The 23,411-nt window shown below is 42.6% G+C and overlaps 1 protein-coding gene across 4 annotated transcripts in view; it reads left to right on the plus strand.

Annotated features, from left to right (window-relative positions):
• The first annotated feature begins 6,561 nt into the window (after positions 1–6,561).
• INTS10 (integrator complex subunit 10) overlaps positions 6,562–23,411 on the plus strand; it is a 33,843-nt gene continuing 16,993 nt past the window's right edge. Inside the window, exons 1-12 of one of the 4 annotated variants that reach the window (XM_010346109.3) lie at positions 6,562–6,926; positions 7,521–7,588; positions 8,807–8,910; positions 9,608–9,747; positions 11,662–11,743; positions 12,520–12,660; positions 13,097–13,268; positions 14,340–14,509; positions 15,631–15,764; positions 17,978–18,131; positions 19,857–19,939; positions 21,012–21,164. In XM_010346109.3, the coding sequence (XP_010344411.1) occupies positions 6,798–6,926; positions 7,521–7,588; positions 8,807–8,910; positions 9,608–9,747; positions 11,662–11,743; positions 12,520–12,660; positions 13,097–13,268; positions 14,340–14,509; positions 15,631–15,764; positions 17,978–18,131; positions 19,857–19,939; positions 21,012–21,164 (1,530 nt within the window). In that variant the 5' untranslated portion in view covers positions 6,562–6,797. Of the gene's footprint in view, positions 6,927–7,520; positions 7,589–8,806; positions 8,911–9,607; positions 9,748–11,661; positions 11,744–12,519; positions 12,661–13,096; positions 13,269–14,339; positions 14,510–15,630; positions 15,765–17,977; positions 18,132–19,856; positions 19,940–21,011; positions 21,165–23,411 lie in introns of those variants that run through there. The other 3 variants (XM_074384030.1, XM_074384029.1, XM_074384031.1) reach the window with 3 other exon arrangements.

Genomic DNA, 23,411 nt, shown 5'->3' on the forward strand with positions numbered 1-23,411 from the left:
TTCAAAAAAGGAAAAGAAATTCCTGTATAGCCCAGCAAGTGAGGTATAAAACCTATTCCAGGAATAGGTACAGTACATGCCAAAGGGGTTTAATTGGCTCACAGTTCAGCATGGCTGGGGAGCCCTCAAGAAACTTACAATTTGGAGGACCAAATGGCTCCAAGCCTGGCTGAAACATGGCCCAGACCAAGATGCTGGAATTTTTCTTGCATACTTTAGAGAAGAGAGTATGGTGACTGTATTAGTCAGTTATTATACTGCTATAAAGAAATGCTGGAGACCGAGTAATTTATAAAAGAAAGAGGTTTAATTGACTCACAGTTCTCCATGACTGGGGAGGCCTGAGAAAACTTAAAATCATGGTGGAAGGGGAAGCTGGCATGTCTTACAATGTGGCAAGAGAGAGAGTGAGTGTGTAGGAGGAACTGTAAGACACCTATAAAACCATCAGATATCTTGAGAACTCATCATGAGAACAGCATGGGGGAAGACTGCCCCCATGATCCAGTCACCTCCTGCCAGGTCCTTCCTTTGACACATGGGGATTATGAAAATTACAATTGGCCATAAGGTTTGGGTAAGGACACAGAGCCAAACCCTATTAGTGGCTTAATGAGATGGAAATGTTGGAGTGAATTCATTATCTGCAGTCTGCTCACCCGACCCCTACCATACACACCAGGAGGGCCCAGAAGTGTATTAGTGAAGGAAGCATCAACATCCATAAAAATCTTTGTGCTGGGTATCATCTGTGGGCCAGAGATGCAGCATGAGATACTGTTGTAGAACTGGGCTTCCTGATTTCAAATGAGATTAATGGGATTCCTGCCGAGTAGAAGTCAGGTGGCAGCACTTGACCATCAGAGGCAATAACCCTAATAGGTCACAGGAATACAGTGGCAAACAGAGCATTTTCACTGTCAGAGTTGGTAGCAGTAGCTAACAGATCATAAAGTTCCTAGGAATACAGTAGATGAGCTGCCTACAGATGTATGACTTGATTTATAACATCAGAGACAGTCAAAGCCAAGTGAGCAGAAATCTAACTTGAGTGACCATCATGGGAAGAACCCAATTCCCAGACTTCAGCAGTTTCATACATCAAGAGTTTCTCTGCTGAGGTGGAGGCCAGATCCCTTTTAGGAAGGCCTCTGCAACTCAATCACAATTTCATACCATACATCTTCCTCAAAGCCTTCCACAGGGGACCTCCAACCCATTTAACAGATGACTGGCCATGAAAGGAATGGAAAACCCAGGCGTCCTGGTGCTATCAGATACTGACTCTGAATTAATATTGACTACATTAGTTCTACTGGTCAGGTGACAAATGTGTTTTGGTCCAAACTCACCTCACCATGGATTCAATGATGCTAACGGGAAATGATCCTGTGATTATTTCTCCACAGATACATTTCATAACTAGCAAAAGAATCCTCACATCCATTCCCTGACTAATAATATAGGAGCTTGTATTAACCCACTTTTACACTGCTATAAAGAACTGTCTGAGACCGGGTAATTTATAAAATAAAGAGGTTTAATTGACTCACAGTTCAGCATGGCTGGGGAGCCCTCAAGAAACGTACAGTCATGGTAGAAAGTGACGAGTAAGCAAGACAACCTCTTCACAGGGCAGCAGGAAGGCGAACGAACAGAGGAGGAACTACCCAACACTTATAAAACCATCAGATCTCGTGAGAACTCATTCACTATCAAGAGAACAGCCTGGGGAAACTGCCCCCATGATTCAATTACCTCCATCTGGGCTCTCTCTTGACACGTGGGGATTATGCAGATTACAATTCAAGATGAGATTTTGGGCAGCTCCAAACCATATGAGAAGTATTTTATAGGAAGGGTAGAACTATTATGTAAGAAGAGCAGAAACACTGTTGCCAAAATAGTAAACCAAAAGCAACACCGCATCCTCAAGGGGAATTGCAGAGATTAATGCCACCATCAGATCCTTGAAAGGTGTTACTTTATTGTTCAGATGATTGATCCTGCTAACTAAGGGGGAACCATTGCTATTACATGAGCGATACAGGAGGGGCTATACCTGGAACACAGAGGATTCACAGAAGCACCTCATGTCCAGTAACAGCTATTAACTTTGTCTGGGCTTCCTAGAAGTGTCTGAGACAGGGATCTGGAAGCACATGATTTATTGAGAACGTGCTTTTCAAGAAAAACCTACAAAGCAGGGAAGAGTAGAGAAGAGGAAAGCGCTGAGCATGCGTGTGGTCTCAGACAGATCCAGCCTTGGTCCCATCCTCCAGGAAGGACTTTGAAACACAAAGTATGTCACATAGCTGCCCCCTTTGAGGCAGGGTCACTAATATTTTTACTGTGTATCACCCTCTTGGGAGTGGCTAACTCATCCAGGAAGCTAAGGGCTGTTCTCTACAGAAGCGAGCAGTTGTGAACAGTTAGCAGCCAATACTGACAGCCGGAGTGAGTGGTTGTACTGCCTGGCAAAGGCGATCAGAGTAGGGCACACAACATCTACTGTAACCAGCAGGAAACAGCAGTAATTCAACACAAACATACTCCACTGGAAGGTACCAGGAGAAACAGACAGAAACTATAGAGTGGGGATAGCCAATAACAGATTCTTTAGGGAGACTAAGGGATTAGAAACACAGGTGAGGATTTTGGCTTTGAACAAAAGGGACTCTTTATCCCTTGAAACTTGACAGAAAGAAATTTGTATAACATTAGAGGCTTTATGTAAATTTGTAGGCAAAGGGTCAAGACATTTAAAATACACCAAAATATTACTGCTAGCCTACTATCAATAAGTGTCAGGCATATTTTAGGGGCTGGGAAAGTCACAGCATAAAAGACAGGTCAGGTCCATGTCCTGATGGAGCTTACTGTCTGGTAAACCATCAGTTATGATACAGCACAAGGACTGGGGAACAGAGGAGGGGGCAGGCAGAATAGATTTCCCTGAGAAGTGTTATCTGAAACTCAATTAGTCCAATAAGGCCGGCAGGGGGCAGTGTTCTAGGCAGGGTGGAGGTGATATTAGCAAAAAGTACACATCAATATGTGGAAATGACCAAGAACATACTACATTGAAGAACTGAAACAATTTCTGGGTGGGAGGCTCCTAGCAAATGATGGGGCAGAGAGCTAGCTGCAAACCCCATGGAAGCACAACTGGAAACCGTCAAAGGGTTTTAAGAATACATATAAGGGCCAGGGGCATTGGCTCATGCCTGTAAATCCCTGCACTTTTCGAGGTCGAGGTGAGCGGATCACTTGTGGTCAGGAGTTCCAGATTAGCCTGTCCACATGGTGAAACTCCATTTCTACTAAAAATACAAAACTTAACCAGGTGTGGTGGTGCAAGCCTGCAGTCCCAACTACTCAGGAGGTTGAGGCAGGAGAATCGCTTGAGCCCAGGAGGCAGAGGTTACAGTGAGCCAAGATCGCAACATTGCACTCCAGACGGGTCGACAATGCGAGACTCCTTCTCAAACAAACAAAAAGTGGGGTTATAGGTATGAGCCAGCACACTGGGCCCAAAAAAGTCTGGGCCCAGTGTGCTGGCTCATACCTATAACTCCAGCACTTTGGGAGGTCTAGGCAGGAGAATTGTTGGAGCCTAAGAGTTCAAGACCAGCCTAGGCAACATTGTAAGACCCTATCTCTACAAAAAATTTAAAAATTAGCCAGGTGTGGTGGCACATGTCTGTAGTCCCAGCTACTTGGGAGGCTAAGGTGGGAGGATAGCTTGGGACTGGAGGTTGAGGCTGCACTGAGCCACAATCATGTCACTGCACTCCAGCCTGAGTGACAGAGAAAGATACTGTTTCAAAAACAAAACACGCACACACAGACACACACACACACACACACACACACACACACACAAATGATCAGATGTACAGTTTTGAAAGCCTTGAAAGATAAAAAGGGCTGTGGACTTCAAACCTGGAATTTAAGGGCTGGGGGCAGTGGCTCATACCTGTAATCTCAGCACTTTGGGATGCTGAGGCAGGTGGATGGCTTGAGGCCAGGAGTTTGAGACCAGCCTGGCCAACATGGCAAAAATGTGTCTCTACCACAACCACAATAATTAGCTGGGTGTGGTGACATGTGGTTGTAATCTCAGCTACTCTGTAGGCTGAGGCACAAGAATCACTTGAACCCAGGATGAAGAAGCTGCAATGAGTGGAGATAATGCCACTATACTCCAGTCTGGATGAGAAAATAAGACTTTGTCTCAAAAAAAATTAAAAATTATAAAGTGGATATGGTGGCAGGATAAGAAGGCAAAGACATGAACATATTGAATGTCTGAGCACAGGGTTTAGCATGAGTGGAGAGGAATAAGCCCAAAAGTCGAAAGACACACTGAGAGAAAAATGTAGGTGTCAAGGGGATAGAGGTCCATGAAGGTAAAATCACGGAGAAGAGAAAGGAGGAAATTATTGAAAAGAACCAAAGAGAGAGTCGAGGGCAGGGAAGTTAAGAGGTTACGTTAGGAAACTTGGAGTTTGAAGATGTTGAAGTGGAAGGAAAAAAACAATGCAGAGTTTAATTCAAATCCCTGAACTGAGCTTGTGGAAACTGAAGCCGGGTGCCAGATGCAGGCCATGTTATGTGACTTAAAAGCTGTCACGAAGAAGAGCATGAGCTGGGTTCATCGACTCTCCAGTGAGTTAAGATCACAGAAACGAGGCCAAAAGGTGTAAACTTACTTGGTGTGGTACCTCCCTTCTGTACTTTGAGATGCCAGCATAACACTGTACAGATGTTTTAGCTGGGGACCATTCAAAATCAAGAAGCTGATTAGAAAATAACCACAAACCTTATGCTGTATTCTGGCAAAAAAATCTAGAGGCCCTCTCAAGGTTGGCATCTAAAAATACATACAGAGGCTGGGTGCGGTGGCTCATGCCTATAATCCCAGCACTTTGGAAGGCTCAAGCAGTTGGATCACTTAAGCCCAGGAGTTCAAGACCAGCCTGGGCAAAATAGGGAGACACTATCTCTACAAAAAAATTAAAAATTAGCCAGATGTGGGGGCACACACCTGTAGTCCCAGCTACTCCAGAGGCTGAGACAGGAGAATGGCTTGATCCTGGGAGGTCAAGGCTACAGTGATCCATGATCAGGCCACCACACTCAGTGTCAGCCTGGATTTGAGAGCGAGACTCTGTCTCAAAAACAAACAAAACCAGAATTCCCTTATTTAGCCCCTGCATTTAAATTTTTAATTTACAATTGTTATTCCACAGAATACTAGGCTCAGGAACATTGAGTTGCTTTTTTATTTTTGGTAAAGACCAAAACCAGAAAGTTTAATGACCAAATCAGTTGTTTTAACCATTTGAAAATTTTTATACTTCATATGTTAACATCAGTGAAACAATTTTAAAAATTCAAGCTAGCAATCTGCTTTTATGCTCTACACTTTATAACATAAAAATTACCCTGCTCTGTTTAAATCCAATTTTCTACCTTCTTTTATGGTACAAAGACTAAAGAATTGTATCACTGAGTAATCCTGGCCTATAAAGTAATCATACAGTTATGCTGTTCTGTGCATAATTAGGAGATATTAAACAGTGCTTTTGAAACCCAGCGTGGTGGCTCATGCCTGTAATCCCAGCACTTTGGGAGGCGGAGGCAGGAGGAACACTTGAAATCAGGAGTTCCAGACCAGCCTGGCCAACATGGTGAAACCCCGTCTCTACTAAAAAAAAAAAAAAACAAAAATAAGTCGGGCGTGCATTTCGTTGCGGATGCCTGTAATCCCTGCTACTCGGGAGGCTGCGGCACCAGAATCTCTTAGATGGAGATTCTCTTAGATGTTTTTAATCTCTCAGATGGAGATTCTCTTAGATGTTTTTAATCTCTGAGATGGAAAACAAATCTGGAGTTTTGGTGAAAAGAACACTGATTCTGGCTGGAGGAGAAAATTATGAAAACAGCGTAGTTATCTTTCTGTGGGTTGCACGTCCAGAACACTTAAAAACATTTTAAACCCTTGCTGGGTCAGGGATTTAGTCATCTTCGCACCTCCCACGGACGGCATCCACCAAAGCGCTTTCCCAGGACTTCACTGCCCCATAAACGTTCGTTGGAGAAACCGGTGAATACAGGTGAAATAACAAAATGCGGACGGATCTCGGAAAGAGAAGGCCCCGCGGAGCTCAGGCTTTGCACGAGCACCCCCACCAGCCCCAGGAGTTTCCGCGTAAATCGAAGCCGGGGAGTGAGTCGCAGGCAGGAGCTCCCGGGGAAGGTGTTTCAAGACGGCCCGGGAGAATAGATAGAGCTTCCCGCCGCCTCCCCCACACTCTGCAGTTTCTTTCAAACTTCTTCCCAGCCTTCCAGACCGGGGCCCGCCCGTCTCCCCGCCCCCGCCCCCGCCCCCGCCCCCGGAAAACCTTGCAATACCAAGATTGGATGGAAATGACGCGGTGGCCTAGCGCCTGCCCGCTCCCGCGCATGCTCCCTGACTTCACCAGGGTCACGCCGCAGCCCGCAGGAATGAAAATCCACTTCTCCGCATTTTAGAGGTCACCTGGTAGCGGTTCGAACGCTTTGGCTTCTCAGAGAGGAGGGGACCGGGCGGTCTCGAGGAGCCGAGGGGGAAGGCTGCTCGCAAAGCCCGGAAAAGCTTTTCCCGATCCACTTTGCGGGCCTCCGGGCGCCTCCAGACATGCGCAGTAGTCTCCCCCGCGGTGGCGGCGGTGGTGGCGCTGGTGGAGGCTGAGTGTCCAGAGCCGGACGTTCCGGCCGCTTCTGGCTGGCCGCTGGAAAGCGCCCGGGTCATGTCGGCCCAGGGGGACTGCGAGTTCCTGGTGCAACGAGCACGGGAGTTGGTGCCGCAGGACCTGTGGGCAGCCAAGGCGTGGCTGATCACGGCCCGCAGCCTCTACCCGACAGATTTTAACATACAGGTGAGGTCCTGGGCGTGCATGTGGCCGCCCTGCGGGGAGGTGCGCGCTGCTCCGGTCTCCCCGGCTGCCCTGGCCCAGAGCTGCGCCTGCCTTGGGGCAGCCGCCTCCTGCCCGGCCCCCTCCTTTCTCCCCTTCCACTCCCTCCGCTCTCTTCTCCCATCCTCCACCTTGCTCCTCCACCTTTCACTGGCCTTGCTCCTACACCTTCCTGGAGCCCTATTCCCAGCACTTGAGAGACGGGGGCCTTGCTTGGGTCCCTGGGGCTCTGCGTGCCATCTGGCCTAGACAGCGTGTGATCGCCACTAGCAAAAGGCCATTTGCTCGTTCATTCATCATAATGGCAGCCGTTTGTTCAGTGCCTGCGACTTTGGAAACGTTATCCCACTTAATCCTGGGAGCCAGCGATTGCAAGCGAACCCCAGGGTCACACTGTAAGCCCAGTGGCCAGGCTGCCATGTATGTGGCGCTGTGTCACCAGGTGGAGCTTCACTTTCAGGCCCTCCCTTCCCGCGGGAGGGGCCAAGAGTGATGCTGGATGAGCCGGGTGCCACCCGGGCAGGAGTGAGTGACCAGCGTGCTTGATGTGTGTTGCAGTATGAGATGTACACCATCGAGCGGAATGCAGAGCGGACCGCCACCGCCGGGAGGCTGCTGTACGACATGTGAGTGGGATGCTTGACATCACTTTTACTGAATCTCTCCATGAGGTTTGGTTTCTGTCTACAGAAGTGGGAGTTGGGGGAAGAGCTTCAAGTTCCTATACATCTTTGATACCTAAAGCAAGCCTAGTAAGGAGTCCAGGTCTACCGTGAATTGCTGACATGGCTTTTGCAGAAGAGTCTAGTTTTTATTCTTAGGTTTTATCCTTGTTAAAACTTCTATTCCATAATTTAGTCTAGAAATAATATGTGCTCATTGCAAAAATTCAAACACTACTTGTAACAGAATAAAAAGTGAAAGTGCATCCTAAACTCAACCAGAGTTAAGTTTTGTGGGCAGTGTATCTACATGTATATACATAAAACATAAATAGGTTTTGGAGGGAAAGGGATTACAAAATGAGACCATACTACCCCTGTTCTGCAGCATGCTTTCTTTATCCACTGTAATGGACCCCTTCCCTTATCAATATGTAGAGATCCACTTCATTATTTTTCATGCCTGTGTAGTATTTCATAGCCACTCTTTTCTTGGTAGACATTTAAATAGATATTTTTAAATTATTTGAAATTATGTTCAGTGTGTGAACAATTTCATAGTCATATTTTGTCCTTTTTCTGTGGAATAGATTCTAAGACCTTTTCATAGTCAAAGGGTATGCAAATTTAAAAATTTGATACACTACAAAATTAGTCTCTAAAATATGCGATCCCAATCTATGTTTCCATTAATATTGTATAAAGAGTACATTTTCCCATACCCTTCCCAACATCGACTTGGTAGTCTCTTTGTAGTTCTTGCCACTGTGATAGGAGAAAATGGTCTCTTGCTATTTTTTTTTTTGGATTGTACTACTCATACTATTAATAAGATTCAGCATTGTTTCAACTATTCGCTTTGGCTATGTGTATCCTGTGATTTGCCTTTGCTGGTTTTTTCTTTCAAATAGTTTGTTTTATTCTTGTTGACTTTTAGGAGTTCTTTCTATATTACGGTTACTTGTCTTTTCACCTATAAAACCCCCTAAAGACTTATGTGAGTACTCTCATTTTTATAAATCAAATAATTTTTATTTTTACATTTTTATTTTGGTTTGTTTTGGCACATCTAAGCATTCCCTTGGAATAAAGGAAACTTTTTCACCAAATGCTAGTGTTTTTCTCTTTTGGATACTGTATAGCCTTTGACATTTTAATTTAATGTATTTATTTTAAAAATAGGTTTGTGAGTTTCCCTGACCAGCCGGTGGTATGGAGAGAAATCAGCATTATTACATCAGCCTTAAGGAATGATTCACAGGACAAACAAACCCAATTTTTAAGAAGTAAGAAATATGGTGTATCAGTTACCATTTCTGGAATACCAAATCATATATAGTAATTTCACACACAAAAAGTCACACCTGGGGTATTGGTAACCATGTGTATATATTCTTCTCTACCAGAGTCTATAATAATGTCACTCAGTTCCTTGACTGTTTCCTTAGAACCCTTTAAGCTTCTTTCAAGGATATGGGTTTATCAGTGAGACAGGGAATTAACTGCATATATTTTTAACAGGTTTCACAGTAACCAGATAGCCACTATAGATTAACCAGATCTCCACAAAATAGGTGAGAAGCTTTTAGTAATTTAGAAGCTTTCTCTTTAAGCTTCTCTGTGTTTGTTGCTGCAGCCAATCAAAGATTTCAAATTCTAGCTAAAATAGCAAGTAGATGCTTAGATCATTTACTTAAACAAGCACACGCTCTATCACAACCTGCAACAAGCACTCTTGTGACCATTCACATACATTGTTTTTTGAATTCGATCAGTCCTCCAAATATGTTACCGTTATTCAGCAAACATCCTGTGCTTGATACTGTTGAGCCCCAAAGCCTGCCAGGTTGTAGGCGAAACTTAACCACAGTGATTTCACATGTGTGTTTACTGTTCTGTACGTGAAAATGCCTTACTCAGCACTTTGGCTGCAGTCTTTTCTGTCTGCATGGAACTTTTAAAAGTGAACTATGTTTTGTACAGGTTTGTTTGAAACTCTTCCCGGCCGGGTCCAGTGTGAAATGTTACTAAAGGTCACGGAACAATGCTTCAACACGTTAGAACGATCAGAAATGTTGCTTCTACTTTTGAGACGCTTCCCTGAAACGGTGGTGCAGCATGGGGTGAGATTTGATTCTTCCCCTTCTCTGAATATAAAATATAATGGGTCATCAACAGATTTGTCGGTAGGGTGAGGAGCTACAAAGCGGAAGTTGCTGAAGAGCACTGGATAAGATTGAACTGAAATAAAAGGTTCTTTGTTACTAAAGTGAAAAGGACATTTTTTTTTAACCAAATTTTCTAAGTTTCTAGGAGAAGCTGTTTTATCAGGAAAATCACCAAGCTCTGTCAGTACTATTTATTTGCAATCTATACGATAAAAAGTTATCTTTTTCTGTTGTATTCGACAATGTGCTTTTGAATTTAGAGTACAGTTTTAGTTTTAATAGATGCATTTGTCCTGTGCTTCCGCCCTATGGAGACTGTCTTCATTCTATTCCTGCCCCTTCCCGTCATCTGTAATATTTATTGAGTGCGATTGGCAGGCATGGGTAAGTGCTAGGTATCTCTTACCTTCCTAAATCCCCTGAAGTAAATAGTGTCCTGCTTTACAGATGACGAAACTGAGCATTTCATGTTTTAGTAACTTCCCATAGCTGGTGAGGTGTCAGGATTCAAACCATTCATTCGATTCCTGCAAACTCTATGGCTTATTCTTTCCCATGCCATTTTTCTAGTGTCTGGCCCTGGTTAATCATTTCCATGCTTGCTAGTGTTAGTCTCCTAGGGTTGCCATAACAAAGTACCACAAACTGGGTAGCTTAACACAACAGAAAGATTCTCACAATTCTGGGAGCTAGAAGTCTAAAAGGCAGGTGTTGGCAGAGCCACGTTCTCTCTAAAGGCTCTAGGGAAGAATTTTTCTTTAGCTCTCCCTGGCTTCTGATGGTTGTCAGCAATCTTTGGCATTCCTTGGCCAGTAGCTGCATCACTTCTCCAATTTCTGCTCCATCATCACGTGCTCTTCTTTTTCTGTATCTTTACATGGCCTTCGGTTTTGTTTGTTTGTTTTTGAGGCAGAGTCTCGCTCTGTTGCCCAAGCTGGAGTGCAGTGGCATGATCTCAGCTCACTGCAACCTCTGCCTCCCGGGTTCAAGCGATTCTTATGCCTCAGCCTCCCAAGTAGCTGAGATTACAAGTGTACATAAATAGCTGTCTTATAAGGACACTAGTCATTGGATTGAGGGCCTCCCTAATCCAATATGACTTCATCTTTATTAATTATATCTACACTATTTTTTTAAAAAAAGGTTAGATGTATATGAGGTCACATTCTGAGGTTCTGTGGGGATATGAACTTGGGGATGCTGTTCAGCCCAGCACACTTTCTGGTCATGACTCTGACCTTCAACCTTCTGTGTGATGCAATCTTTGACACTTTTCCACTCCTACTGCGGGGCATCCCTGTGTGGTTGCAAGGAATTTGATACCAACGTCTTGGTGGAGTTGGGTGAGGAACCATTTATTATGCTAGGGCATCAGTAATGGAAAGGTAGCCTCAAAACTCAGACCTTTCTGTCCAGTCCACACCAGACCGTGACTGGCTACTCCTGAGAACTTACCTTGAATGTGATAAGTTCTGTCTATATTGATACATCATCATGTAGAGAATAAAGTCAGTTTATTTGTTAGAAAATCTCTGCATCTGTATTATCATTTGAACTCCAGTTCCAGTGCTTCCTTTACATTTCTATAGACATTTTGTTAATTCCTGTTAATTGTTAATGAGAATTTTGCTAATTCTAAGGAGAATAACCAAGACTGAGTGGTCAGATGTTCAGGTGAATTTGGCCTTCTAGGCTGTGTTGCTAGTGCATTCTTTTATTTTCTAGTCTTTAAAATGTGATTATTTGTTTCTCAGAGAAGTTTGAGTACACAAACTGTGATAAGTAAAACAAAAAATACCCCATTACTTCATATGATTCTGACAACTTACACTGTAACACATTTAAATGATTAATTTTGTTTTCAAATAGGTTGGCCTTGGGGAGGCACTATTAGAGGCCGAAACTATTGAAGAACAAGAATCTCCTGTGAACTGCTTTAGAAAATTATTTGGTAAGGAAAATTGTATTCTCTGTTACTTCTGTGGTAAGTTAATATGCTGGGGTAAGTGTTGGTTCAGGGATAAGCTCATATGTGGAAGGCAAAGGAGCTCTATGTGTTAGGACATAGAAGTTCTTAGTTTATTTTATTTGTTTCATCTAGAAAGCATTTTAGCCAGGCACAGTAGCTCATGCCTGTAATCCCAGCACTTTGGGAGGCCGAGGCGGGCAGATCACGAGGTCAAGCGATGGAGACCTGGCCAACATGGTGAAACCCCGTCTCTACTTAAAATACAAAAATTAGCTGGGTGTGGTGGTGGGCGCCTGTAGTCCCAGCTACTCAGGAGGCTGAGGCAGGAGAATTGCTTGAATTTGGGAGGAGGAGGAGGTTGCAGTGAGCTGAGATTGCACCACTGCACTCCAGCCTGGCAACAAAGCGAGACTCTGTCTTTAAAAAAAAAAAAAAGAAAGCAAGCATTGTAAACAACTTCCAAGCTTTTGTTATATAAGATTTGATACCGCTGAAAGAATATGTGTAACTGTATACGTAGGTATGAAGCGCAGTCATCAACAAACACCTGAATTCAGTGGAAGAGCTGGACTGTCACCCACTGTAGAATTAACTGCCTGTCTCTCTGTACAACTCATTTTGAATACATGAGTCATAAAGGATTTCCCCCTGTATATTTTAGATACCACATTGAATGAACTCTTAAAAGCTTTTGTATTTGTCGGAACTCTAGGGTAGACAATCTAATTAATTATTTTATTCTTCTTCTCCTCCAACAGTTTGTGATGTCCTTCCTCTGATAATTAACAACCATGATGTTCGATTGCCTGCTAACTTATTATATAAGTACTTGAACAAAGCAGCTGAATTTTATATCAATTATGTCACTAGGTCTACTCAAATAGAAAATCAGCATCAAGGTAAGTAGGAATATCCTGTACTTTTATTTAAATAGGCGATAGTGAAATTGCAAATTCAGAAACCCCTCAATGTTCTGATTATTCTCCTCTGGATGCTTACCAGTTGGGGAGTGTTTCAAAAGTTGCTGTCTAGAAAAAAATACTTTAGTTAAGAGATGAAGCTTTTCTGGAACCAATGCCACCCCTTGATCAAAAAAGTCTTCTGGCTGAGATGTACTACTATTGCATGGAACAGTATACATGAATCATGATGAAAGAGGGGAAATTACTTCCTGCTTATACCAGTGGCCTGTTGTGGGTCCTTGAGCAAAACATAAATGTGTTGGAATTCTGTGCTCTCTGCATTTGCATGGGGAGTCAGACTTTGTTTATCAGGTACCACGTCAACAGTAAGTCATGATTGTTAATTGTAGGCTACTTTTTTCTTACATCTCAGGTGCCCAGGATACATCTGATTTAATGTCACCCAGCAAACGTACCTCTCAGAAGTACATAATAGAAGGGCTGACGGAAAAATCATCCCAGATCGTGGACCCTTGGGAGAGGTTGTTTAAGATTTTGAATGTTGTTGGAATGAGATGTGAATGGCAAATGGATAAAGGAAGACGGTAATAGTTTATTTCCAGAATTACCTATTGATTTTTTTTGGATCTTTATAAAAACAAAAACATGCTTTTTAAAACGTGTAGGCCAGGCATGGTGGCTCACGCCTATAATCCCAGCACTTTGGGAGGCCAAGGTGGGCAGATTATGAGGTCAGCAGTTGGAGACCAGCCTGACCAACATGGTGAAACCCCATCTCTGCTAAAAATACAAAACTTAGCTGGGCGTGGTGGCATGCACCTGTAATCCCAGCTACTCAGGAGGCTGAGGCAGGAGAATTGCTTGAACCTGGGAGGTAGAGGTTACAGTTCACAGAGACTGTGCCACTGCACTTCAGCCTGGGGGATGGAGCAAGACTCTGTCTCAAAAATACAAAACAAGAAAAAACAAAACTGTATAATGCATAACTATACTTTTTGGATAAATTTTGTGACACTAAATACTTATGCAAAAGAGAGTCATTTTTCATTTTATCAAAAGATTTCTGCCCAGGCACAGTGGCTCATACCTGTAATCCCAGTGCTTTGGGAGGCTAAGGAGGCTAAGGAACACTTGAGGTCAGGAGTTTGAGACCAGCCTGGCCGACATGGTAAAACCCCATCTCTACTAAAAGTAAAAAAATTAGCTGGGCATGGTGGTTTGTGCCTTTAGTCCCAACTACTCGGGAGGCTGAGATGAGAGAATCACTTGAACCTGGCAGGCAGAGGCTATGATGAGCCAAAATCATGCCACTGTACTCCAGCCTGGACAACAGAGTGAGATCCTGTCTCCAAAAAAAGAAAACAAAAAAACAGATTTCTAACTGAAATATGAACTCTTAAGACGATGTTGTGTTTGAACCTCTCCTTGCTACTTCAGAGAAAAGAGAAGCTTCTTAGCATGTTTGTGTCATGAAATCTTGATCACTGCCCTAATTCAGAAGGGAAAAGTTGCCATTTATGTTGCACAGTAAGAATAATTTTACATACCTAGAGCAACATTTGGTACATGTAATGGTACCACCAGAGCTTTTCTTTAGACCTTTTGCTGACCAGCCCACAGTAATCGAGTAAGTTTCATCATTCCTTCTTTTTTAGAAGCTATGGAGAAATTTTGCATAGAATGAAGGATCTCTGCAGATACATGAATAACTTCGATAGTGAAGCACATGCAAAATATAAAAACCAAGTAGTATATTCCACCATGTTGGTCTTCTTTAAGAATGCGTTCCAGTATGTCAACAGCATACAACCATCTCTCTTCCAAGGTTGGTTTACAAATTTTAGAGTGTCCAAAAAAACTGGTTCATACTGCGGGGATGGTGAAGAGGATGAAAGTGTTCATCCACTATTGTTAGATCCAAATAACCGTGGGGCGGTACCAGTCCTTTTTATAGTTGGCAATTTAGTTTTGTTTAGTTTGGCTTAACTGGTAGTCTCTATGTAAGTATGTTTCATTAGAAGTTTCTATATCAAAGGGTGTAATGGTACTGCACAACTAAATACAGAGATCAGATGCCACTATTTTGAAGGTAACAGCAGGCTGGGCACGGTGGCTTATGCCTGTAATCCCAGCACTTTGGGAGGCCAAGGCTGGCGGATCACTTGAGGTCAGGAATTTGAGACCAGCCTAGCCAATATGATATAACCCCATCTCTACTAAAAATACAAATATTAGCCAGGCATGGTGGTGGGTACCTATAATCCCAGCTACTTGGGAAGCTGAGGCAGGAGAATTGCTTGAACCTGGGAGGCAGAGGCTACAGTGAGCTGAGATTGCACCCTGCACTCCAGCGTGGGTGACAGGGCAAGACTCCATCTCAAACAAAACAAAACAAAAAGCCAGCAGATATAAAAACATATTTAAGTAGATTTCATGAAGACATCACAATAGGCAAAGATTTAAAATACACATTTTGTATATCTAGAGTATATGCATAAATACACTGTAGAAAATTTGAAAAACAGAAGTAAGAGAATGGAATCACCCATAATTCTTCCAGAATAATACAGCTGTCGTTTTTATGCCTTGTAATATTACATATATTTAGATTTTGTTTGGAATCTGTAACCGTAATGTAAGTATAATTTGGTATTTTTTTATGGTACTTTAATGATTCATGATCATTGTAAAAAATTTGCAGATATATAACAAATACAAAGAAGGAGCTGTCACTTGTATTCCACCACTGACAGAGAGTCTTTAACAATTTGGTATATATCTGTATGGTCTTTTTTTTTCTATGTGCATCTACTTGTTTGTTTACCTAATTGAGATCACAGTGAACGTATTTTTAATGACTTTCTCATGACAGTTGAGTAAGCTTCTCTCTTAAGTATTCTTTTCCTTGCTGCATTTTTAAGTGTTGGTGTTTTTCCCCATCCCTAGGTCCTAATGCCCCAAACCAGGTTCCACTTGTTCTTCTTGAAGATGTGTCGAACGTGTATGGTGATGTAGAAATTGACCGTAACAAACACATCCATAAAAAGAGGAAACTAGCTGAAGGAAGAGAAAAAACTATGGTATTGCTTTTTTTCTTTTTTTTCTTTTTCTTTTTCTTTTTTTTTGAGATGGAGTCTCGCCCTGTTGCCCAGGTTGGAGTGCAGTGGCGTGATCTCAACTCACTGCAAGTTCCACCTCCTAGTTTCAAGCAATTCTCCTGCCTCAGCCTCCTGAGTAGCTGGGACTGCCAGCACCTGCCATCACGCCTAGCTAATTGTTGTATTTTTAGTAGAGGTGGAGTTACACCATGTTGGCCAGGCTGGTCTCGAACTCCTGACCTCATGATCCACCTGCCTGAGCCTCCCAAAGTGCTGGGATTACAGGCATGAGCCACCATGCCTGGCCAGTGCTTTCAAATATAATTATTAACAGATTGGATGGGACAGTTTGCTAGAGATGAATCTTTGTAAAATGTGGCTTTGGAGCTGAATCGCTAAACCTTAGGTTTTAAAATTATACTATATATTAATAATCACTAAGTCATTGGTTCTCCACTGGAGGTGATTTACCCTTCAGGGGACATTTGGCAATGTCTGGAGGCCTTTTTGGTTGTCACAGCTTGGTGGGGAGGGGCTGCTGTTAGCATCTGGTGCGGGGGGGCGCGGTGCAGGGATGCTACTGAGCCACTCACAGAGCACAGGACCACCCAAAAGGTCAGCAGTGAGGCTAAGAACCCATGCTATAAGTTCCTTATACATGTTTTGACTGAGTGGCGTTGATTCAATTTAAAGAACAAAACCAAAATTGCATCAGACATCTAGAGCAGGGTGCAGTGCAGGGTACTGGCCTTCAGAATGGAAAGCTCTGAAGCATTTAGGGCTGCAGGAACAGCCTATGGGGAGATGCAAAAAAGATTTCATGAAGGAAGTCAACACTTGAAATCAGTGCTGAAAGATGAAGCATTTTGTCAGTTGGAATTGGGGGTAGATTTTGTTGAGAGGGAAAAGTTTGCACAAAGATACAAGAAGCCCGAGAAATCTGTATTATAAACTACAGAGGGCATTCCTAGGTAAGTGCAGACAAAAGTAATTTCTGACCAGGACCTTGCACTGGGGGAGGAGAGCTAGAGAGGGGTGACCAGTGCAAGGAAGTCATACTCAGTGAACCAAAGATAACTAACAGTTATTCTCTGACATTATTTCTTAGACGACGCAGGCCTTAATTTTTTTTGTTGCTGAGACAGAGTCTCACTCTGTCACCCAGGCTAGAGCACAGTGGTGTGATCTCTGCTCACTGCAACCTCTGCTTCCTGGGTTCAAGTGATTCTTGTGCCTCAGCCTCCTGGGATTACAGGCACGCACCACCATGCCCAGCTAACTTTATTGTTTTTTTGTTTGTTTGTGTGTTTGTTTTTTTGTTTTTTTTTGTTTTTTTTTGAGACAGAGTCTCACTCTTTCACCCAGGTTGGAGTGCAGTGTGCAGTCTTGGCTCACTGCAACCTCTGCCTCCTGGGTTCAAGCAATTCTCCTGCCTCAACCTCCCAAGTAGCTGGGACTACAAGCGTGTACCACCACACCTGTCTAATTTTATGTATTTTTAGTAGAGATAGGGTTTTACTGTGTTAGCCAGGATGGTCTCCATCTCCTGACCTCGTGATCCACCCATCTTGGCCTCCCCAGTGTGCTGGGATTGCAGGTGTGAGCCACCACGCCTGGCCTAACTGTATTTTTAGTGGAGATGGGGTTTCGCCATGTTGGCCAGGCTGATCTTGAACTCCTGGTTTCAAATGATCTATCCTTCTTGGCCTCCCAAAGTGCTAGAATTATAGGCATGAGCCACTGAGCCTGGACTCGGGCTTTAATTTTATCCTAGTACATGCCAAACCATTATCTGGAAGCCAGTTAAATCATGTCACATATTAGAAAAAAAGTAAACTATAAACAGGTGCTGTTTAAGTTGTGTCTCTTAATGTAAAAAATCTAAATTTTGACTCTCATAAAACTGATATTTTTTAAACTTTGCTCCAAAACCACCACAAACAAACATAAGAATTTAGCATCAGAAAAAAAATTCGCTCCATTTTAAAAGTAAAAATGGAAATGTGTGAGAGTATAAAGACAAAAAATATATCTTAATTTTCAAAGCTAAATTGTTAAATTCAAAAACATTGTATGTATGCAGTATCATTTGATATGAAATTCATGTAATGGGCAAAGCTGGCAGCAATAATATGTTCCCATATATGACTATATTTTTAACTGAACTAACCACGTTCTCCACATTCTGTAAGCAGAGTTCAGACGATGAAGACTGTTCAGCGAAAGGAAGAAATCGTCACATTGTGGTTAATAAAGCCGAACTTGCTAACTCTGTGGAAGTGTTAGAAAGCTTTAAATGGGCCAGGGAAAGCTGGGAGTTGCTGTATTCCCTAGAATTCCTTGACAAAGGTAAGAAAACGCACGTCATTGGTGCTATTTAAGGTTTTATATAAAATCATTATGCTACTTGAAACGTCAAGTCACTTACGGCAAATTAAGTTGACTACAGTAGTTCATGCATTTTTTTTTTTCTTCTTTTGAGACGGGGTCTCACTCAGCCTCCCAGGCGGGAATACAATGGTGTGATCTTGGCTCACTGCAGCCTGTACCTCCTGGGTTCAAGCAATTCTTCTGCCTCAGCCTCCCTCGTAGCTGGGACTACAGGCATGTGCCACCATGCCCAGCTAATTTTTCATATTTTCAGTAGAGACAGGGTTTCGCCAGGCTGGTCTTGAACTCCTGACCTCAAATGATCCACCAGCCTGTGCCTCCCAAAGTGTTGGGATTACAGGGATAAGCTGCCACAGCCAGCCAGTTCCTGCATTTTATAGGATTTTGTTCTGAGCAGGATACCTTATCAGTTGTGAATTTTCAAATGACCATCTACCTTTTAGCTCCTGCTCTGAGGATATATTATAATTCAGGTAGGGGTGGAGCTTGAGGGAGAGGTTTTGGGCTGTCTGGTACATATTTGTAGTACTGGCCTTTGCTCACCCAGTTTGTTTTGTGCTTCTAGTTCTTTCCTACTGCTGCCTTCCTAAAGCTGCACGTGGCTAACAGTACAAAATGTATTGCTGTTTTGATCTGCATTAACTCCATTTTCTGAAAAACTCAAACTCCAAAAACTATAGGAAGCCTATTTTCCTTTGACGATACGGAGTATTTTGACATTGCTTAGAAATCACTAAGGCATTCTTACTATACTTTGCTAACCAAGGTATTCTTCCTATACTTTGGAATCGGGCACCTTATTTTACTTTTAACCTGTGGACATTCATCTCCTGGCTGCAGTCATGTGTCATACAGAGCCCTTGGCCAGATGTTCAGTGTCATCTTTTCTAACTAAATGTAGCACCATTCCATTTCTGTTTGTCACATCTGGGATTGTGAACACATATGTGACATTTTTTGAGGGGATCGTTCCTTTAGTTCAAAACTGACTTTTTAAAAAATAAATGAAACCTTTTAGTGTCACTGTATGTTTGTTATTTTAAATAGGTCAAAATAAAATGGGCCAGACAAGGTGGCTCATGCCTGTAATCCCAGCATTTTAGGAGGCTAAAGCAGATGGATCGTTCAGCTCAGGAGTTAGAGACCAACCTGGGCAACATGGCAAAACCCCGTCTCTACAAAAAAAAAAAACAAAAATTAGCCATGTGTGGTGGCGTGTGCCTGTAGTCCCAGGTGTTCAGGAGGCTGAGATAGGAGGATTGCTTGAGCCGTTTAGGTCGAGGCTGCTATGAGCCATGTTGGGGCCACTGTACTCTAGCCTGGGCGACAGGAAGACTATCTCTAAAAATAAGATAAAATAAAAATAAAATGGGACCTTGTTTTGGGGAAAGCAAAGTAGTTTAAAAGATAAATGAGGAAATACATGAAAAGCACTTTAAACCGTTGTTGACACCTGGGATGTGCTCAGTAAGTTGTTAGCATCTACAAGATATTACTTGTGTATTACTGATAAGTGTTATGTGTTTCTTCTCGCCTTGAAATTCTAGAGCAGTGTTTTAGAAACAAAAGCAAAGTTACTATATATTTTTGGTAGTTTGCTCTCTCTTACTGGATTTGTTTGTTTTCTTCTTCTGCGCTATAGCTATATATATTTGATAAATTTGCTTTTGAATTCTCACTCAGAATTTACAAGAATTTGTATGGCCTGGAAGACGGATACTTGGCTTTGGTTAAGAATCTTCCTCACTGATATGATCATCTATCAGGTAGAGTATTAAATGTATTTTCGGTACCTGTGTCTGTACAGGATGGTTATCGTGGCGAACCAGCTTTCACACGCATGATGTGCCATCTTCCCTCTTGGGCCAGCCCATTGCCTGCTTACACCTGTTCTGTCTTGAGTGGCTGAGTGGGTGTGGTCCACTTTCCTTTCAAAATAATTCTGGGCTGGGTACAGTGGCGTATGCCTGTAATTCCAGTACTTTGGGAGGTCAAGGTGGGAAGACTGCTTGAGCCCAGGAGTTCGAGACCAGACCTGGCAACATAGTGAGACCCTGTCTCTACAAAATAAAAAACTTAGCCAAGTGTGGTGGCATGTGGCTATAGCTCCAGCTACTGAGGAGGCTGAGGTGGGAGGATCACTTGAGTCCAGGAAGTCAAAAGTGCAGTGAGCCATGATAGCAACACTGTGCTCCAGCTTGGGTGACAGTGAGACGTTGTCTCAAAAACAAAACAAAACAAAAACTCCAAAATGACAAGACTGTACCTTTTGTGTTACTTTGCTATATCCAGTCATACCTCTCTATAGAAGTAAGATTTTCAATTTTCCGTAAAAGAGGTTTACTTCTCACCCTCCTCCTCTCTCCACTGGTGGAGTCTGCCTGTCTGTACTGTTCTCCAGCATCTTAGACCTAGAATGGAGAGAGTCGATAATTCACCAGTGAGCTGCTGTTGGAATGGGCAGGTTGCTGCTCTGTCCTTCATAGAGGAGACGTGCTACTTGCAGTAAAATATTTCTAAAGAAATGTTACATCCAAAATGTGTTGGATCAAAATGTGTTGGTTATTTTCTTTAGTCTGAAGACCTAACCCCAGAAAGAAAAATCTTCATCCTTATAAAGTAATACCATAAAGAACTCCCACCTGGCTTTAATTAAGTTGATGTGATTTCTATTGCTAAGTCTCCATTTCTTCCTCAGATGATCAAACCAAGCTACCTTCTTTGTATAGTTGCTTGCTCATTGCTTAATGAACTCTGGAAGGGTTGTTGTTTTTTTTTTTTTAATTTCGTTCTTTAATGGCAATTTTTTTTTTCTCCTTGCTTTTCTATCTTTCTTAGGGTCAATATAAAAAGGCAATAGCCAGCCTGCATCACTTAGCAGCTCTCCAGGGATCCATTTCTCAGCCACCGATCACAGGGCAGGGGACCCTGGAGCATCAGAGGGCGCTCATCCAGCTGGCGACGTGCCACTTTGCACTAGGGGAGTACAGAGTGAGTACTGCTCACATGCTGGCCTCAGGGGCGCAGGGCCACCAGGGCTTTCTCCTTTGCCCAGCGTGGCTTTTTTATTCAGTGCAAGTGTGTTTCAATTTGATCTTTCTACCTAGATTTGTTACTTAATCTGCTAATGAACATCACAATGATTTTGTTTTATGTAATTTTCTCTTTACTACAACTTCCCTGAAATGAGGCATCAGTACTTTTTAAGTTTCTTGTTCGTTGTTCCATTTGTTGGAAGATTTTTCTTTTTATTATTTTTCTTTTTATTATTATTACACTCTTGCCTGTTCTGTTGTACTTGGAAAAACAAGGCTATTATTAAGTGGGAAATGGAGGATTTATATTTAGCTTACTCAAACCTCAGATTCTCTCTTTCAATGGTAATAACACGCCAGGTGTGGTGGCTCATGGCTATAATCCCGGGACTTTGGGAGGCCAAGGTACGAAGTTTACTTTAGCTCAGCAGTTCAAGACCAGCCTGGCCAACATGGTGAAACCCCATCTCTACTAAAATACAAATATTAGCTGGATGTGGTGGCAGGTGCCTGTAATCCCAGCTACTTGAAAGGCTGAGGCAGGAGAGTCAGCCGAACCTGGGAGGTGGAGGTTGCAGCGAGCCAAGATTGTGCCTCTGCACTTCAGCCTGGGCCACAGAGGGAGACTCTGTTTCAAAAAAAAAAAAAAGAAAAAAAGTCATAACAGCTGATAGGAGTGTTGCAGGAGCAGATATATAAATGGGCATGTTTCCTCCAGGAGATTTTGAGCCCTGCCTACTACAGGGTGGGGACTGTGTTTTTATCTTTGAACTTTCATGACACCTACCACAGTACAATAAATGTTTGAATTCATTTAAAACGATAAGCATGTTGTTGTGTGTGCAAGGACTGTATAAATTCAAGGCTACAACATAACACAACAAATGGATTTATTCCCACCTCTCTACGTGGTTGATCACTTTGTGATTAAAAACCCTAAATTTTTTGGCCAGGCGCCATGGCTCCCACCTGTAATCCCAGCAATTTGGGAGGCTGAGGTGAGTGGATCACGAGGTCCGGAATTTGAAACCATCCTGGCCAACATGGTGAAACCCCAGTCTCTACTAAGTAAAATACAAAAATTAGCTGAGTATGGTGGTGGGTGCCTGTAATCCCAGCTACTCGGGAGGCTAATGCAGGAGAATCACTTGAACCTGGGAGGTGGACATTGCGTTCCAGCCTGGACAACAAGAGCCAAAAAAAAAAAAAAAAAAGACTCTATCTCAAAAAAAAAAGAAAAACCGCTGAATTTTTTTTAACTTGAACTCTGAAATATTATTAATAATTTGTCATAATGATTTTTAGAAAGGAACAATTGGAGAATGTGTGGAGTATGTGCATTCAAAATTGAAAATGCCTTTCCACCATTATTTATGTATCATCTATCAGTTACTTAATTCTGTTTTAATTAATTCCTTTTAAGAACTTAAAAGGCAGTGTGTATTTACTCACACCAATATACATATCTCATGTAGAGTTAGCTGCACCGTGTACTACTTCATTGTAGTAGGGAATATAAACTAGTAGATTTAATTAAACAAGATAAACTCTTTCCCTTTGAGAGCTTAGTTCCAACCTCTGAGTACATCACTATTAGGCCTATAGGCAGTGTCAGACTTAACATGATTCTCGACTTCCTGTCTTTAGCCCAGACTCAATATGTCTGGATGTAAGTGTCCTTAGTAGCTGTCTTAGTCTGCTTGGGCTGCTATAACCAAATACCATGAAAGGTGAGCCTTGTAAACGACAGGAATTTGTTTCTCACAGTTCTGGAGGCTGGGAAGTCCAGGAACAAGGCATCAGCAGATTCGTGTCTGGTGAGGTCCTGCTTCCTGTTTCATAGACGGGACAAAAAAGCACTCCAGGGTCTCTTTGATAAGGGCACAAATCCCATTCATGAGGGTTTCGCTCTCATCAGCTACTCACCTCCCAAAGGCTGTACCTCCTGATGCCCTCAGATTGGGGGTTCAGTTTCAACACACACATTTTGGTGGGAACACAGACATTCAGATCGTAGTACTGGCCCTGAGACACAAAACTTTCAAGTCATGGTGGACTCTTACTCGAACTAATCCTTTTGATTCTTCCAGTGTGATACTAATCCCTTTGCTATATTACTTTGTATTTCTATTGTCACCACCCTAATCCATACCTTTTAACTAAGTTTTTGGCCTATAACTCTTTTTCCAACTCTGTAAGATTA

This window comes from Saimiri boliviensis, chromosome 13 (genome assembly GCF_048565385.1).
Source record: "Saimiri boliviensis isolate mSaiBol1 chromosome 13, mSaiBol1.pri, whole genome shotgun sequence".
Lineage (NCBI taxonomy): Eukaryota > Metazoa > Chordata > Mammalia > Primates > Cebidae > Saimiri > Saimiri boliviensis.